We start from the raw sequence: 18,930 nt of genomic DNA, 5'->3' as shown, positions 1-18,930 counted from the left end.
AGGCCTTAAAAACACACTATATGACAAACTGCCTTACAAAAGAAACATTAACATTTGTTATTTCAGAATTCTGCTAGCTTTGAATGCAACTTGATCCAACTGATCCCATTTCAGTCCTGTGGGATTAAGGGTGAGGAAAAAGATTCTGAGGTATGGTTTGCACAGATTAACAGCTCTGCAGATTTTGTACACGCCATATTGTTCATGCCATACCAATTAGAGGTCATTATTGAAGAGCAGATGTGCACTGTTTTCAGGTTCATTAGCAGAAGACAGATAGGTGGCTGTGCTTCCTAGATCCATTATCCTTTGCTACCAGTTCACCCAATGTAACATTCATTTTTTCCCCTGACAGTTGCTTGTGCTCAGGCCCCTCTGTTACCTTTAGTGGCTGTGAATACATGCAGTTAGAGGTTGGCTAAAGCATGGAAGTGCAGTTGCATAAACAGACTCCTCTAAATTGCCTATGAACCAAACATTTGTACAGGGATATATCCTCTACTTGCTCATTTGCAGCATGCTGTGAAGAATACAACCACCTGTGCAATATGTTCTGTTTACAGTTCAGCTCAGAAACCTTAAAAGACGACATACTCCTACTCAAGTAAATGAAGGATTACCTTCTCTGTGCAACATGCATGGCCTGATTGTACTGGGAACAGACCACTAGACATGGTCTAGGTATATATCCTTGTCTAGGTTGTTCTCTTCTGAGATGTTGTAAAGTTTACATTTTCAGTTCTCTTTCTGATATTAAGAAAGAAAGAAAGAAAGAAAGAAAGAAAGAAAGAAAGAAAGAAAGAAAGAAAGAAAGAAAGAAAGAAAGAAAGAAAGAAAGAAAGAAAGAAAGAAAATTGATGTAAATCTTTCCCAAATCTAATTAAGTGCACCTACAAAAACTTCAAAATGAGAAAATATCTGTACATGGCTAAACGAGCAAAATACATATTAAATATTTATATAAAAATAGTAATAACAACTAGGGTTAGAATATGCAAAACATATCCAGGAGGACCATGCATATGATAGCTGTGGCACTGTGACCATCCAGAACAGCCACTCTAAATCTTGCAAAGCAGGACTAGTGTTTACCAGAGTGGTACCTGAAATGATCAGTACCAGCTGAAGTGAGAACAAAACGGTGCAGAGAAATTTCAAGTGAAAAATCAGTGAAGAACTCACTAACCATCCACGAAGATTCAGGCTTCACAGATTGCTTGACTGAATGAGAGATGTTTGTGACTGGCAGGGAGCAGATGCAGCATGCTACATAGAGGTGAGATGGCCACCATCCAAGCTCTGGCTCCGTGGCCCCAATTCTGCCCTGCTGCCACTAATTATTTAATTTCCCAGTGAGTAAGTGTACCCACGTCCTGCAGTCCTCTCTCCCTGCACATACCTCTGTCCTGCAGGCCTAGCCACCAAACCACTTCGTTAGAGAAATGTGCTGCATACGCTTTTATACGGTGTTCCAGACTCCCATCTCTGCGAGCATAGTGAGATCCACAAATACCGACGCACTACAAACAGCGCACGAAAATACATCTTTGTACGAGCAGCCTCGAGCCGTGCACCGCGCTGGTGAGCCGGAAGGGATGTCGTCGCGAACTCCAGGAGGTGCTGCCGGGCGGCAGAGCCCTGCCGCGGCGGGCTGCGTGCCAGCTGCAAGCCTGCAGAGTTCGGGAGCAGACCGGGCAGCTCTCTCGCCACTCAGCCCCGCTAGAAGACCGTGGAGCAGCCCCAGACGCACTCCCCTTCCCCGTTCCGCGCTAAGCGTCACTCACCGGAGAGAACGGGCTCGCGGCAGCAGCTCAGCGCCAGCCCTGAGAAGGCCAGAACGGCGGCGAGGGCGGGGGGCTCCATGACCAGGGGCCGCCGGGCCGCGCCGTGCTGGCAGGCGGCAGCTGCAGCGCTCCCGGGGCAGAGGTGGTTGCGGACGGCCGGGAAGAGCGCAAAGTGCGGGAAGCGGAGGCCCTACTGCATGTGTCCTGTAACTGCGCCCCAGCGAGGTGCCGAGTGGCAGATGAGGGATCCTATTACCAGCCATGTGACAGGAAAGGATAAGAAACCAACATCCCAACCTGCTGGTCCTGCTGCATCGGAGGATCGCGGAACTGCTGCCTTTACGTCTGACACCGACGGGTTTGGGCTGCTGGTGCTCGCTCCGGATGCCACCACAGGGGCTCCGCGGAGCTCTCCTCTCGGGCAGAGCCGCCCGTCCGCCAGCGAGGCAGCGGCGGGGCCAGCCCCGGCACCAGCCCCGGCACCGCCCAGCGAGCCGTGTATCTCCCTCGGCATCCCACTCTGGCCTCTCGCAGACAGTCCCCCGACTGTGGCCGCGGAAGATACGCGGCACAGCCCGTCAGCCCCGCCCAGCCGAGGGCTCTGGCTACGGCCGGCCACTGTTCGGCCCCGCGCTCGGCCTCTGCTAGTCTGGGGTCCCCTGCGGACTGCCTGCCAGCAGATGGGAGCATGCAGATGCAGCGTCCCTCTTCCCTTCGGGGAAGGGCGCGGGGAGGAGAAAGAACGCCGGTCTCGCACGGTGGCTCTGCGGGGGCACGGTGGGACCGCGAGAGCGCGCGGCAGGGCCCTGTGCTCCGTGAGCGTCTAGGAGGGCGGTGAGGTAGCAGCTCCGCGCGGTGCGATGCGGGAGAGTCGCTCTGATGTTGCAGAACGGCTCGTCCCGCCCAACGGAGAGGACGGGACGGTGAAACTGTATTGGTGCGGCCCGTGCACAGAAGGCGCGGGGAGGAAGGACTGCAGGCGGACCGCAGCTCCTTGCGTGGCCCGGAGACGCGGCACGGACACGGACGCGAGGACTCGCGAAGATGCATACGGACAGGAACACGCGAACACACACGCACGAACACACGCACACAGAGATATGCAGAGACAAACAGATGAACAAACGCATGCGTACACGCGGACAGGGAGACGAGACAACACAGTGAACACGGAACAGAACACTGAACCGAAGGAAAAAGCTCAGTGTAGCTATTTGAAAATGGTGAATACAAATGCAGGGCTAGTGGTGTTTGTTTGTTTGTTTGTTTGTTATTTTTTATTCTACGTGAGGGCAGCAAAGGTGTTTCTTTGTCAAGATGGAACACTATGAAGCTATATTTTAGACTTCTGCAAAGGTTTCTTAACTGACCTGTTTGACTTTTCAGCAATGCCAGTGCTCCATTGCTAAAACTAACCACCTAAACAAACAAACAAAAAAACGTAGCAACAGACAACAAATACCAATAAGAAAAATAAATTCAAAACAAAACAAAACACACCCCTTAAAACAGAAAAGTTACACTTGCTTTGTCAGGAATAGAAAGAGGGCAAACATTCTTGTTCTTACAGTTTCCCTATACCCATAGACCCATGTCCCTGTAGACCCATTTTACTGCTCTGAAAGAGAAACCAACCAAATATGGGTTTTATGCTTTAGCTGTTACATCAGTATGTGCTATGGTACATCTCACTTTTAGTATGCAGAAACATCTCATCATATACAGATGTAATGTTTTTGAGATGAAAAATATGCTAATAATCTATTCTGGTTGCTGTGAGATATATTAAAAAAATGGAAAAGAAAAGGAAAGGAAAGGAAAGGAAAGGAAAGGAAAGGAAAGGAAAGGAAAGGAAAGGAAAGGAAAGGAAAGGAAAGGAAAGGAAAGGAAAGAAAAGAAAAGAAAAGAAAAGAAAAGAAAAGAAAAGAAAAGAAAAGAAAAGAAAAGAAAAGAAAAGAAAAGAAAAGAAAAGAAAAAAAAAGAGAAGAAAAAAAGAAAAGAGAAGAAAAAAAGAAAAGAGAAGGGAAGGGAAGGGAAGGGAAAGGAAAGGAAAGGAAAGGAAAGGAAAGGAAAGGAAAGGAAAGGAAAGGAAAGGAAAGGAAAGGAAAGGAAAGGAAAGGAAAGGAAAGGAAAGGAAAGGAAAGGAAAGGAAAGGAAAGGAAAGGAAAGGAAAGGAAAGGAAAGGAAAGGAAAGGAAAGGAAAGGAAAGGAAAGGAAAAAGAAAAATGTAATGCCAGCATTAGATTTACATGTATAGTTTAATATCACAGCATAATGATGTCATATTCTTATTTCTGTGAACCAAATTCCTACTCAACGTACAACTTTTTAAGCTTATGAAATAATGAAAAACAGTAGCAGTGTCCTGCTAGATAATGTTAAGCTTTTTCTGGTGTTTGTCTTTCAATAGTGAATGCTGAAATATTTAGTTCCTCCTTATGAATACAATATATATATGTATGTTCAGTTACTTGGCTCAAGCATTCTGCTGAAATTCTTGATTCTGAGCTATGGCTGGACAAGTCCTCTGGGAGCATATGTTATTTTGTTACTACTGAATGTATGGGTCTGTATATGTAAGTATGTGCAGATACATACATATATATATATATCTCCCTCTCTCTCAGCAAAGGAATTAGGGATTACTGTGATGGAAGGGTTTCCAAGGCTGACCAGAAGGAACAGCTGGTGCACACTGTTTTTACCACTGCTTTGTTTATGGTGGGATAAACCAGATAATTCTGATTCATATAAATTAATTGCTTTCTGAAATTAACATACATTTTTTTCAGGAGTATGTCCAGACTCCAATTTATTTCATATATTCCCATCCCAGTCTGTTACTGACATGAAGTGTCATTCATTTACAAATCTGTTTGTGCATGCAGCACTACCTTGTGGTACATGCTGTCTAATGGTATATGAAACATTGCTTCTTTGTGATTTAATGACTAACAAAATTCTCTTCTCCAAGCGCTGAGACCTCACTGTATAACCCAGTCACCCAGTTTCAATTTCATTTTATCTGGCATCCCATTCCTTAAGGTTGCTGGAACAAAGACGGCTTACACATTTTTAACACTTTATTGATTATGAAGTTCACACAATCAACTTCATATACCTCCAAGAGCCCACTTCAGTCTTCCAGCACTCCTAGGCAAAAATTTCCTTTTTTCATTCTGCGCCCCACATTCTCCACCAACCATTTAAACACATGGCTTGTATGTGTGTGTACATCAGTTGCAATAATTTGTTTTTAATCTGTAGCACATTGGCAGCAGCCAGCTAGTTTGTTACTTAGGAACATTTGCCAGTCTTTCTTTTCCTCTCTTTCTCTCTCTCTCTCTCTCTCTCTCTCTCTCTTCCTTCCCCCCTCCCTCTCCTCTCCTCTCCTCTCCTCTCCTCTCCTCTCCTCTCCTCTCCTCTCCTCTCCTCTCCTCTCCTCTCCTCTCCTCTCCTCTCCTCTCCTCTCCTCTCCTCTCCTCTCCTCTCCTCTCCTCTCCTCTCCTCTCCTCTCCTCTCCTCTCTACAGCATTTTTTTTTCTATTTTCCTGTTTGTATTCCAACTTACTGTATTCAAGATCACTTATCTGCCTTGTGTAACTTTCTGCTTGTGGTCTGTGTTCACAGATAACAACAATGGCAACAGCAGCTAATAAGTAATTAATAATTTTATACTTATAAATACACAGCCTGAAGCATTTCTTTCAATTTGTCTTGATCCCATTATAACATAAAATCTGTAGTTTTTCACTCATTTAGTCCACCTGTATGTAGTTTGTCCTTGCCTTTTGAAAGCACCATGAATTCTCAGTTATTTATGAATTAAAGACTTTCAAAAAACAGACACAGTGAGCTGCAAAAGCTAGCAATTCTTATTTAATTATCAAAAAGAGTTAGTTGCACCATACATAACTGATTTCAGAAACCCTTTGGGATGCAGGCAAAAGCAAATGGTCCATTTTTTTTGGTAAAAATATTCTGTACAAGCTTGTAGTTCAGAAATCACTTTTTAATTACAAGACTGAAGCTTACTGTAATACAGCTAGATATTTTAAAAAGTAACTATGGAGTCTTTTAATTCATGCATATTTATGTTATTCAAGAAAAAAACATTGCAAGCAGGACTGTGCAGATAACAGTTTTTTTGTTTGTTTGTTCTGAAAGTGAAACCTAATTGGACAGCTGGATAAAAATCAATTTTAAAAATCATTGTAAGTTAGCCTGAAAGGAAAGGTTTCATTTTCTGAATACTTCCTCTCCTTCCCTTCAACTGCATCCTTTTAAAATTAGGTCAGTAATGAAACAAAAATGCCACTCAGAGCATGTACTTAGTGACTTTCCAAAATATAAGAATGCCACATTTAAGTATCTTTAGTTTCTCTACCTCCCTACTTAAAACAAGCAAACAAACAAAAACCATAAAGCCAACAATCTGCAAATTAACCTGACTTGCAAAATAGTCCATCTGACTGCATCCATTTTCACATCTTTCTACATGAGCTTTACATGGCCCCAGAGAAGGTGTATGTCTCTCTGATAAAGGCTAGCTTTATATGGTAGGATTATTTTCATTTCACCAGCTTTCAAGTGAAAGACTAAAAGAAGAGAAGTACAGAGAATCACAAATTCTTCTCATTTTGTCAAAACTCTGGTTCTGCTGGCAGAGATGTGACTGATAGAAGAAACTAACACATATAACTTCAATTCTTTCAGAAGCATTGTCCTTGGCTTTTGAAACATAGTAGGATGAGCCTGCCATTATAAAACCCCTGAAAGGTGGTTAGCATTTCCCATGCAATTGAACGGTCATTATATTGAAAGCAGAAATTAAATTATAACATACTATGTAAAACCACTGTTTCCATCTTTGTCGCTGTGGACAATTTATTCCTCTGCTATGCTTTCTCCATATTTCATTAAAAACTTCTCTGAAATTTCATTCTTTCTTGTTGAGATGTTACTGGAACCTCTGCAACAAGCTTCTGGTTGCCTTCATGTCTTGGGAAGAAAAGAAAAATAAAGTAAAAATAAAATATATTTTTTTAAATGCTAAAGATGACTGTTAAAGCAGTTACTGAAACATTTTTGCTTAGATGAAGGTGAGAGTAATACTAGATTAGGTGGAATAGTAACATGAACCAATTTTTAAAGTATCAGTTCAGTGTAATTTCTGTGCAAGGAATAATGTCTCTCCCATGTTATATACTGCTGAAGATTCAAAATATTTAAATTACCAGAAGTAATGACTGAAGGAGATGTAGCATCTCTTCTGTTTGAGCAACATGCAATGAAATTAGAGAATAGTGGTGGTTTGCTGATGATTGACTTGATGTTCTAATCCTTGCCTTGCCTAATTAAGATTTATCTGTTCAAAATTTGTTACAGTTATACAGAGGACTGCATTATCTGTTGCTATCCAACCATACACCCCACTGAGTGCTATGGACTTTATTAAATATTCTCAGAATGTTCAGAAACTATAAACTTTTGGTAGCCAATTACTTACAGATTCCAAAATATATAAGAGCTTAGGCCTGATTTATTTATTTATTTTTAATTTATATACAATGAGTTTAGGATAGCAATTCTGTAAGCTGCTCCCAAATGTGAGAATTCTATACAGCTGTAATAGTAGTACTTTATGCCAGTCAGCTATATACATGGGAATCTAGTACATGTAAGATACGGCAAATTTAGGAGGTGTCCTTTGTCTGTGCATTTTTATTTGTATGCAAAAAACATCAGCTTCTGCAGTTATGTACCTTGTGTTGAGTAGCCTTTTTGTTTGTTTTTGTACAAAGAAGGAAGAAAAAACATTTTTGGTCTGAGTGTTCTCTGAAGCACTGAAAACAATGCTTACGTGATTTAACAGGACAGGGGAAAATTTAGGAGTGACTCTGACCCTCTGATACACACAGTTAATTGATCACTAAGCACAGAATCGATGGACTGTATTTTCAGTGACAGACATAGCTATAATAGTGTGTTTTGTTTCAAGGGTCTCTGCAGTGATGAACCTGCTGGAAAGCCACAAAGCAAAACATTTTTTAAAGTGTTAATGCTGGCTAACAATGAATTATATACAGAATATATGAAATCATAACAATCTTTTAAAACATAGGACTAAAACATCAAAGTATTTACTAGCCACACAACATTTTGTAGAGATTAATTTTATGAAGTAATAGTTTATATAGTGAGTGTATTTCTGTTTGGTAGGAATGTTCCAAGAATGGGTAGCAAACTGATACATTCTTTAAATTCTATTCACCTCTTTGGCACAAGAGATACAAGCATTCTCAAGGCAAATTTATGCATGCCTAAAAGAGGGAATATGTTCAAGGATGTGTGGTAAGTTACAGCATCATGCAATGCATTCCTTAAATAATAAATGCAATTTACCAGTTGGTATTATCAGCACACCTCTGAAACAGAACACTTTTCATTAGATAGCCTTACTATTCAAGTAGATTATTTTGACCAAAAATACTGTTCGGTCTCAATCAATCAATCAATCAATCATGTTTGATTGCCTTATTAATAAACTTCCAACTTTCCTTCATAGTCTGCCAGCAGGACACAAGGACTATCGAGACTTGATGTTTTCAATAAAAGATAGTAGTAGGAAAATGTCCTGTCTGATTTCTTTGTCATTGAGTAAACAGATTAAAAGGTCACAGCACTTCCTATTTCTTTAGCAGGTTAGTTTTTGTTTTAAGTTCAGTTGAGTTCTTACCTCTCCTTTCTACACAGAAAAGTTAGACGTGCCAGGACTGCAAGACCAACAATTCCAAATACACAACCAAGAAGAATTACTTGTTTGATATCTGAAAAAAGACAGCAACCACAACAAAAGAGGAAGATATTATTTGTCTTCATATCAATTTGCTTCAGTGTAAATGTGTGTAACATTTTTTAAAAATTGTATACATAGCATTGATATTTTACTGTTCATCGTGTTCAAGAAACAAACCAATAGAGTGAGCAATGGAACTCACATAATTCCTACATTTGACAGTTAGGGCAGGTGGCTGTGACAGCTGTTCTAACACAAAGAAGGAATAGTTAGTGGCTAATATACAGCTGACATGAACTGCCAAACCCAACAACTAACAGTTTTTCAATCCTTTTACCAATTTGATTGCTTTAAAAATTGCCCCTATTTTGACATGGAAATTCTGAAACTGCACCTGTTGTTTAATGCTCTATGCAGAAGAGAACAGAAGAGAAACAATGCTTCTTGAATGTTGTATCCTTTAAGGGAAATGCCACATCTGAAAAACTGCAAGTCCTGGTGTGAAGAAATCTTGCCCAAGGCTCAATGGGAGAAGGTCAAAGAGAAGTATAGTCCCATGTCTCTGAGACACTAGAGTGTCCTAAGGTCAAAGTAGATTCAAGACTCTGCCCTATTTGTGTGCCTATTAGCAGCATTATAAGCATATGTAAGGAAGCGTGCATTCTATTTAGATATAGGTGAGAAGTGGTGCACGCGTTTTTCCTTTTTGCCAGCACTTTCATAGCTTTGTCATGCCTGCAGGAAAAACTGCCCAAACTGCTTAGCATACAGTGATGGCAAAATAATAAAACTTACTTTTCTGCAACACTAGAATAAATAATTTAACTTACATGTATAAATTGGTTTATACTGAAGTTTAAGGAAGGACCTAGGATACACAAACTATTTCACAGGCCTCAGACCTTCATTTACAAACTTCTCTTACAAGGCCCCAGAATTTCTGTCTGGCTTACATACACCTTACTGACAGGTACCCTATCTTTGTCAAGTGATGAAAACCCACAGTTGGCCTTGTTTGTTTGGCTCAGTGGTAAACTGTCTTTATAGTGAAATCTTTGTATTCAGTTGTTAATCTCAGGTTCTTTTTCTTGATTATAGAGTGTTTTGCAGCCAGTCTCCTGGAAATGACAGACAGATAATTCCATAATCAGAAAACCTAATGTTCTTCTGCACCCTCATCTGAAAAAAAAAAAAAAAAAAGGTGCAGAAAATTAATGAGATTTTTGTCATCTTTCCCAAAAGAAGTGCATTTGCACAGAGCCTGGAAAATGAAAGCCAAAAATATGGAGTGCAAAAATGAAAGAGGAAAACAGATTGCATTTACCACCAAATATCACAAGCAAAATATACATGTATGCATATTGCTAAGATTTTACATTTTTTTTTAACCTGCATTTTACTAGAGTCTCCCTTCTGCTTTTGCTGGATGGTTTTGTTTTCTCCCTCTATGTGATATTCTATGAAGAGAGGTTGCTGAGGTACTTGCAAGCCTTGCAGCGGAATTGTAATTAAAAGCATAGCAGAAATAATTATTAGCAGAGGGTTTCCATGGAAACTTTAATTCAGGGAAGCAAAACTCAAACGTAACAATATGCAGGCCTAAAAGCATATATTTTTTTTGTAATACAGAAATGGATTTTGCAAAGTAACTGATGTTCAGTTTGTTCAGTTTTCTTTCTTTTTTTTTTTCTGCCTATCCAGTTTTCAGAGTTCTCAAGCCTTCCTTCAATGTAATTTTTCTAGCTTTTGAAAAATAAATGCATGTAGCTAAAAGTCCCTAGGATTTGTAGTAGAGAGACTGAATTTGATGTGCCACAAAACTACAGCAAGTGTAATAAGCACAGAACTGAAAAGAAGTACCCCCTGAAAATAATAGAGGCCTGTGTCCTGTGTTCTTGACCAGCTTGAAGGAAGTTATTATTTTAAAAAAGACTGTTTTAACAGTTCATGTTGCAAGTAAAAATCTGACCACTAGTCATAGTGGCTAGGTCAGTGGTCACCCATTCAGGCGCCCAGAAATTTGGAAGCACTGACCGTTAATTTTACCAGAATTTTCTTGGCATTAATAAAGGCCTTCTGTCAAAGAGCTTAATAAAATGGGTGTTGGCAAAACAGCAGCATGTTGCTATGTAAAGGGGAAAACAATAAGGAAAGTTAGCATAAGTAATAATTGTTTGTAACACCATGAAAATATTTTTTGTTAATTATGCTGAATCCAAAATCAGCACAAGGAAAGCTGGCACTGAATTTCAGCTGTCTTAGACTGGAGGCTGAAACGTATTTAGCAGAAAGAAAGTACTAGATATCCATGCTATAAAAATACAAGAGGTTTAGATATAAGTGAGGAATTTTGGACTGTTTTACCCGCATTCTCTGACTTGGACCTGTCAAAAAATAATCTTCTCATACAGATACTGATATCCAGTAGCATATATTCTGATACAAATGGAGGAACCAGGCTAGATACGAATGCCATTATTGGGGCACAGCAGTTAGAAAAACTGAGTGAAGAACTGTATAAGAAAAACTGAGTGAAGAACTGTATATGAAATGTTATATTGTCTTGATTATGGTATCCTGCTGCTATGGGCAGTATTGCCATACTCCAGTTTCCTGATTCTGACAAAAATTATCATTTTTGGCTCACTCTACAAATGAACTACAACCCCAAATATCAAATAGTAAGGAATGCTATTTTTACAATTGGATAAAAATAATTTTACACCTTGTTGTTTTATGCCTTCTCTAAGGAACCCATGTGCTGGAAAACATTCAGTTTTTTATCTGCCAGTGGCATATCTCCCTCATTCTGAATGCTGTTAATTTCTGTGTATCTTTCAGCTCTTTTGCTCTGATCTCTCAAGGCTGGCTTTTTGTCCCTTTTATTCTAGTGTAAATGTTATCATCCAGTTTGCTTATTGAGACCGACTGGCTCCTAACCAGTATGTATGCAGTTGATGGCAGCAATATAAAAATGTTCTTAGCTTTCAGCTTGGCAAAATATTCTGCCACTGACTCTGTTTAAGATCTGACTTTACTTTGTAAAGATTTCATTCTCCTTAGTCTTTTGACAAATGATCTATTATTACTGTGAACTATGAAGCATGCTAAATTATCTGCTAAATTTCTCACATATTTTCAACAGTTAACTAAAGTACTCTGTATACTCTGGTCTATCATATTAAACATAAATGTTTTGAAATACTTCTAGTTTCACTCTTTACAAAATAGCTTCAATACTGAGACAGGCTTTTGTGAATAGAATCAGTTGTGTACTGATTACTATCACTAGCTGGTCCCCCCCCCGAAAAAAATCCAAAAATGTTCACTCATCTATTTAAAATTTAGTAACACTGTATATTTTACAGTTGTTCTGTGCAAATGTTCAATGATTATTTTGTATGCTAAAGTTCTCAGTCTGTTGCTCAAACTCATTTGTGGATCATCTCACTAATAACACTAAATATGAGACATTGTGTCGGAAATAAGCAACTGGTACAGGCCTTCAAAAGCAGAATAAAAGTTTCTGCTGGCCAAGAATTCACTGCTGATGTATTGTGCACTTTCTAGATTTTTGGAAGGTGATCGGAACGGAGAATCCATTGATAGGATTTATCTGATGAGTACTTTCAGGAATAATTAACTCAGCATTAAAAGTGTTTCAACATGCTCTATGGCCTTGCATCACAGTGGTGCTTTGAAACACTGCCATCTTGAGGATGTTTGGAGTATACATGGTGCAGGAACAGATCGAAGCTGAACCTTAGGAAATATTAGTCAATTTTCTGAAAATTATAGAGACAGACGAACTGGTACTAAGTCTAAAAATTCCAGGCTAATTGATAATCTAATAATACTGACACAAGAGGGGTAATGAATTTTTGTTTATAATAAATATTATACTACATGATTCACAATAATTTTACTGTTATAGAATAACACATTTTGCATTGAGATAGCATAGTCCTTTGGAACCAGAAAGAGTGGAAGCTTTCAACATGTGTTGAAGGGGAAGCCTAGGGAGAGACAAGGATTCTATGTCTGCTCTCTGCCCTCTGTTATCACAGGCTGTTCATTAACGAATTTCACAGAACGAGGTTGGAAGGGGTCTCTGGAGGTTATCTTGCCCAGTCCCTTCACTCAAGCAGGATCACCTAGAGCCATTTGCCCAGTGCTATACATAGACAGCTTCTGGATGTCTCCAACAACAGAGACTCTACAGGTTTTATGGGCAACCTCTGCCAGAGCTCTGTCACCATGACAGCAAAAAAATTGTTTCCTGATGCCAGAAGGCACCTCCTTTGTTTCAATTTGTTCCCATTGCTTCTTGTCCTGGCACTGGGCACCAATTAAAAGACCTTTGGGCCATTCTCTTTGCACCTTCCCTTCATGTATTTATAAACATTGATGAGATTCCCCCCTTGAGCCTTCTCTTGTCCAGGTAGAGGAATTCCACCTCTCTCAGCTTCTCCACAGAGGAGAGATACTCCAGTTCTTTCATCATCTTTGTGGCACTTCACTGGACTCTCTCCAGTACATCCATGTCTCTTGTACTGGGGAACCCAGAACTGTCCCCAGCACTCCAGGCATGGCCTCACCACTGCTGAGTAGAGGGGAACAATCAACTATCTCAAACCATCTGGCAATACTTTGCCTAATGCAGCCCAGGATACCATTAGCCTTCTTTGCTGCAAGGACACACTGCTGGCTCATACTCAGCTTGCATCCACCAAGATCCCCAGGTCCTGTTCTGCAAAGTTTCTCTTAAAGGCTCATTTTATAATGTGTGAAATTGTAACCCACCACTCAGATGGCTTAGACTGGATATAAATTTGCCCCAGTTGCAAAGAAAGTTAAAATTAAATTATCAATGGCAGAACCAAGGATGACAATAAATGCTTGGGAGCTGTACCATCATTTGTTCTTGAAAAGCAGTTCAAATTATGTTGATACTAGACGATTTCAATAATCTCTGTAATTTTGAAATTACATATTTTCAAAACTACTAAAAAACACATTTACAGAAGAAAAATACATTAAAATAATGCTATAAATAAGGAGTCATTTTATAGCCTATGTATTTCTATGTTATGGAATAATTTTAGCTAAGTGATTATACATTCCCATTTTCTAAGACTGAGTTTGTAAATTATTTTAGACTGGCCACTTGAGGAACAGTTCCTTTAGGCCAAAACTGGAGAAACAGAAGCATATAGCCCTAAGTCCTGAGAATGAGTAGATTAAAAATAATAATAATAAAAAAGCAAAACTGTTATTTAGATTTAAATATTAGTCTTTTTAGAAGCTACGGAATCTCATGTCCAATGTCTTCCCAAATAAAAGAAGTTGCTTTTGTCAAGGGCCAACATTGTATACTGAGATCGCCTGGTTAATGAAAATGATTTCTGATGAAAACGTAACATTTAAAAGGAAGCAGACCTGTTCTCAGGATACAATTAGGTATGTCTCCAGACCAGGCTCCTGTCACTTGACAGATTATTTCTTTTGATCCAGTGAGTTCATAGCCCTGATTGCAGATGAAATGGATGGTTGAGCCCAGCAGGTAGTTTGTTCCATTTTTTCTTCCGTTGGTTGGATGATCCAGCCAGCCACAAGAAATCACTAGAAAAAAAAAAATCTGATTCAAGTATTCAGTGTTTGCACTAGCAAATCTCAATTACAATTATTCAAATGGCATTTGAGTGGCAACCCAAAGGAAGACAAAGATTTCTAGGCTAAAAAAATAGTTTCAGATTTATTTATTTTTAAATCCAAGGTGAAGTCACAGAAAATGAAGAGTTCTTCTACACAGTGGTTCAGTAGTGAAAGAAATGGAAAAAAATGTATTTCATGTTTGTCTAAGTAACCTACATGTTAAAATTCTTCTCGTACAAGGATGTTTACATCTGATAAATGTGTTCATAGATGCATGAACCTACAGTTGGGCAAAGCCTCTTCATGTGGTCTTAACTATTTAGATGCCTTGCAGAAAGGAATAGTTTGTTTAATGCTGTCTCACCTGGCTCTAGATTTTCTACCAACTGCTTGTGATTCTGATGAGATAATCTTGTGAAACTTCCCACTTGAAGACTTCTTGTTGTCAGGACATCGAATCTGCAGAAAGGGTCAGAGTCACAGACCAAGACCATCTCTTTCACCAAGGGATCATCAGGGTCTTCATAAGGAAAGAACACTGGCAGAAAAGAAGTATTGTGCTTTTCTCCATAAAAGAAATTGTTCAATAAGAACTCTGTGTCATAAGTAAAGAGAGAAGTTCCATTTTCAACAGCCCCTTGGGAAACAGAAAGCAAGAGAGATTCATAGGTAACATTGCTTACAGACCTACACCACCTCCTGCTACTTACTAACCTAGGTGTTTATTTACTTAAATGTATCTACAACTGGAACAGATCCTTGAAGTCATATCTAGTACCTATTCCTGACAGTTCAAGATTATTTTCCTTTTTACATGCAGTATCTTAATCTCATACTAAAGTTAGTCTTTGATCAATTTGTTAAAACTGGATCTAAATAGATGTTTAGCTACAACTTTATGTAATGACGAATTCAGATGTCTGCTGGAAAACTGATGATAAAAAGTACCTCAGACAGAGCTAGCTAGACCAAATGTTACAAGTAACACAAATCCTGATCCTGTCTATCCCTAAATGTATTGTTGCCGCCATGGCACTGTTTTATATTTTCATTCAGAGGAACTGGAAAATTCCTGAAGTAAGAGCAGTGAAACTTTTGAGTATGATCTCAATGATGGCATACAGCTACACTGTGCTTGACACAGAGAGCAAATGGTAGCCAGAGGGTATTTTGTACCTTGTTTCTTCTGATCCGTCTTCTAGCCTGACATCAGGAGGAACACAGACCAATCTAGTGCTGCAGGCTAGATATAGCAACTGAATCACTTTCATTGAATGAAAGCAAATATTCTTTCACACCCCTTGCCTTTTTAAAGAAAATTGTTAGGGCAATTGTTAATTTTTATTTTAATACTTGATTTTTAAAACTGTCAGATACTTAATGGAAACATTAGTAATATTCTGGAAAAAGGTAGCTGACCCTGACTATTGTTGGATTTTTGTAACACTTCAGTCTCAGGATGTCATGTTCCACTGACCATTGTAGATGGAATTCTGAAAGTGTAAGTGGTGAAATATGAGCTCTCACTGTTGATGGAACAAAGTGCAGAAATTTTCATCATGGTTCTGTCTTCATCCATTTTGGCTCAATATGTTACCCACTTGGGTAAGGAAGAGCATACTTCTCTCACTCACTTCTCTCTCTTTCTCCCCCCTGCCCCCCTCCCCCCCCCCCGAATAGGTTGCTTAGCACAGACAATTTTCTGATCTGTAAATCAGAAATGGCTTTCAATTTATAAAAACAAATGTAATAATAGACCAGAGAAATCACTTACAATTAGCTCCAAATTCAAACAACTGCTGAGGACTTGCATGAACTGATATGGTTGTTTTATTCTTAAAGGTATACTCATCTTCTGTATTACCATTCATCACTCCAAAGAGACCCTGTGTGTGATTCATAAACTTATCTGGGAGCAAAACTGTCAGGGTCAAGAATCCTCCACTCCCCTTTATCTCTACTCCAGACCCAGAAGAGAACATCACTGTAATCTTCTGATCAGATGTAGAATGGAGAAAGAGACCTAAAACAATGAGAGGAAGAGGACAAAACAACTAATCTAAAGTGAACAGGTTGATGTGTCATCAGTTTTAAACATTTTTTATAAAGCATTTCCCTCCTTCCTCTCTGGGCTACATTCTGAGAAGCATTTAAAAGGAGGCCACACCTCCATACCATCTGTTTTTGGAAGACAAGAGGAATTCAGCCCTAAAAATTTGCCGAGGCAGGAGCAACACATACACCTACAAATGTGTTAAGATGGCTACTACAGAGCAGTAGCAAAAAAAGGCCCACGTTTGATATAAGTTGCATGTTCTTTTGACAGTGTCCCAGAGCAGAAACTTTAGGGTATGAGACAATTACATCACAGAGTTGCTGTGAGCTGGAAACACTGCTCTCATTGGTCACAGGTTTCCTCTGCTTCTTGATCATCTTGTCAAAACTTCCCTGTTACAGCTCTTTATCCAAGTTCCATCACTGTCCCATTTTTTTCCTTCCCTCTGCTCTTCATTATGTTTTCCATCCATTTGGGGAATAATATGTGATAGCCACAGAAAAATTCCTCTGCTGAGCAGAAGGTTCACTGTTAAATTTTTTATAAAGTGTAATCAAATGATCACACCCCTGGAGGAAAAAAATAATAAAAAGAAATGCAACTTTTCATAGTCTTTTGAGGCAGAAGAATAGAGGGGTAACATCTGACCAACCCAGAGAGCTCCTGATATGTGATTGTGAAATTCATCTATATTTTAGTATACATTGGTTGTATTTCACTATCATTCATTTTGATTGGTACGTTTCTTTGCATTAAATACATAGGCTCAAAGCAGAATGAGTAAAGAGTTTTTAATTCTATTCATCCTCCATGGAATGAGGAGGAAAACAATTGCTCCACAAACCACTGAAAGATGACATGGAAGAAGTGGGCATTGAAGCCATCTGTTAAATATCTCAGTATCATCGCCAGGATTGTATGCATTCCCTTCATACACTACACATCCCAGAAAGTTCAGGAAGGCACCATGTGTTGGTAAAGGCTGTCATTTATGTTATTTGTTCATTCTGAGAGAAAAGAACATGCCAGTCCAGACTACTGAGAAATCTGACGGCTCTGCCTCTTCCCAGTCAGTGTTGAAGTTCCAGCAGTTGGTGTCACTGCTAGAAATGCTGATGAGAAGCAGGAAGGTCTTGGGATCTGATGTTTTTGCTGCTACATCTCTCCATGGGAACTTAGCCACATTATGCTTCTCTGTAGCATGCTTGATCTATGGCTTTTAGGAAGGAGAATTGTAGCCCATAATTCTGGCATTTATATTCCTGTCCAGAGCCTAGCTGTAATCAGTCTCAAAGGCAAGAGGGATCCATGCACTGAGTTAGTATAAAAATAGGGCCAGCAAGGCAGATTGGATGGAAATCACATTCTTCCCTATGCTCTCCATTTTGTTCACCAAGGCCCATGCAAATTGTGCATTACCACTGATTCTGCCTCAATCTGGCAGCAACTAAACTGAAGAAAGGCAGATGATAATAATAAAATAAGATTTAGTTATCTGGGATATCGCTTGCCCTTTGTTTTATTTCACACTTTATTTTTGGAGTGACCTGCATTCTGTTTCTCAAAAGTACACTGAAAATAGAATCAAAATACATGCATTTAGAGATGTTTTTAATTATACAGGGATTTCACAGGAATAAAATAGGTTTCAAAGCTGATATTTGTAACTGACCTTTCAGGTCCATCCAACTTTGCTCAGAGAAGTTGACCACCTTTTGGTTCAACAGAACCTCCAGATTCAAATCCTCTGAGTAGCGTACTTCAATCACATCAGAGTTGTTCTCCTGCATGGCCACTGCAGACAGGCCTGTCACCTGAGCTTCCGTTCCTTCCAAACAAAAAAAAAAAACAATCCCTCAAGATACCTCACATCATATAAAATAAATATAGAATGTTTACAGATACAGACAATAAAACAATAAGAAAACAAACAGACATTTCCTAAAAGTAATTAAATATGATTATTTATATTTCAGGAAATTGCTAAACATATAAATCATATTGCACTGAAGCCCACAGTATAAGTCTCCTGCTAACGTAGTATATTGAAAGCAGAATGTTTACTGCTAAAAAAGGGTCTGGCGATTCTAAATTCTTAATCCCAATGGTGGTGGCAGAGATACGTAAGAAGACCAATTGTTCTCCTGTACCATTAGATCCAGGAACAGCATAAATGAAAGTATCTGATATGAAGCTTTTCAGATTGTCCTGAGAAGCAGGACAGCATTCTCCCATTCCATGCCCTATTTTTCCCTACTTTCAAAATGCAGGTAAAAGACCATCTCCTTCTTACAGGCTCCTTTGCAATCTACCCATTCAAGTGACAAAGGTACCTCCAGACAGTTTCCTCTGCCCTAGGTTTTGTTTTACAAATAAGCCAAAAGAACAGGACAAGCAGGCCCTTTGAAAACAACAAAAACAAAACAGAATGACACCCTTAATCAACTTCTCATCAGACTTTCTGAACTTTTCTGTGAGTTTGGGGTATCTAAAAAGACTTTCTGAAAAGCTCAGAGAAGTGTTTATTTTTCTGTATTGTTATATACTTCTAAAGTACTTTTGCACTTGCATACCCCAAAATTTATTTTAATTTCCTTGCATGCATATGGGTTGGGCCAAAAAGAGATGACTGCTCC

At 39.3% G+C, this 18,930-nt stretch overlaps 1 protein-coding gene across 1 annotated transcript in view; it reads right to left on the bottom strand.

The window, feature by feature from the left end:
* KREMEN1 (kringle containing transmembrane protein 1) overlaps nucleotides 1–18,930 on the bottom strand; it is a 62,369-nt gene that overhangs the window by 31,721 nt on the left and 11,718 nt on the right. The window contains exons 10-17 of the mRNA XM_082774394.1: nucleotides 17,967–18,122; nucleotides 16,013–16,261; nucleotides 14,603–14,875; nucleotides 14,023–14,205; nucleotides 8,524–8,614; nucleotides 6,712–6,785; nucleotides 6,294–6,382; nucleotides 2,082–2,607 (exon numbers count right to left, since the gene is read on the bottom strand). Coding sequence (XP_082630520.1) covers nucleotides 2,082–2,607; nucleotides 6,294–6,382; nucleotides 6,712–6,785; nucleotides 8,524–8,614; nucleotides 14,023–14,205; nucleotides 14,603–14,875; nucleotides 16,013–16,261; nucleotides 17,967–18,122 — 1,641 coding nt within the window. The remainder of the gene's footprint in view (nucleotides 1–2,081; nucleotides 2,608–6,293; nucleotides 6,383–6,711; nucleotides 6,786–8,523; nucleotides 8,615–14,022; nucleotides 14,206–14,602; nucleotides 14,876–16,012; nucleotides 16,262–17,966; nucleotides 18,123–18,930) is intronic.

This window comes from Aythya marila, assembly GCF_965140915.1.
Source record: "Aythya marila genome assembly, chromosome: 17".
Classification (NCBI taxonomy): domain Eukaryota; kingdom Metazoa; phylum Chordata; class Aves; order Anseriformes; family Anatidae; genus Aythya; species Aythya marila.
The sequence above is the reverse complement of the archived record's forward strand: the minus strand, read 5'-3'. Positions and strand labels throughout refer to the sequence as shown.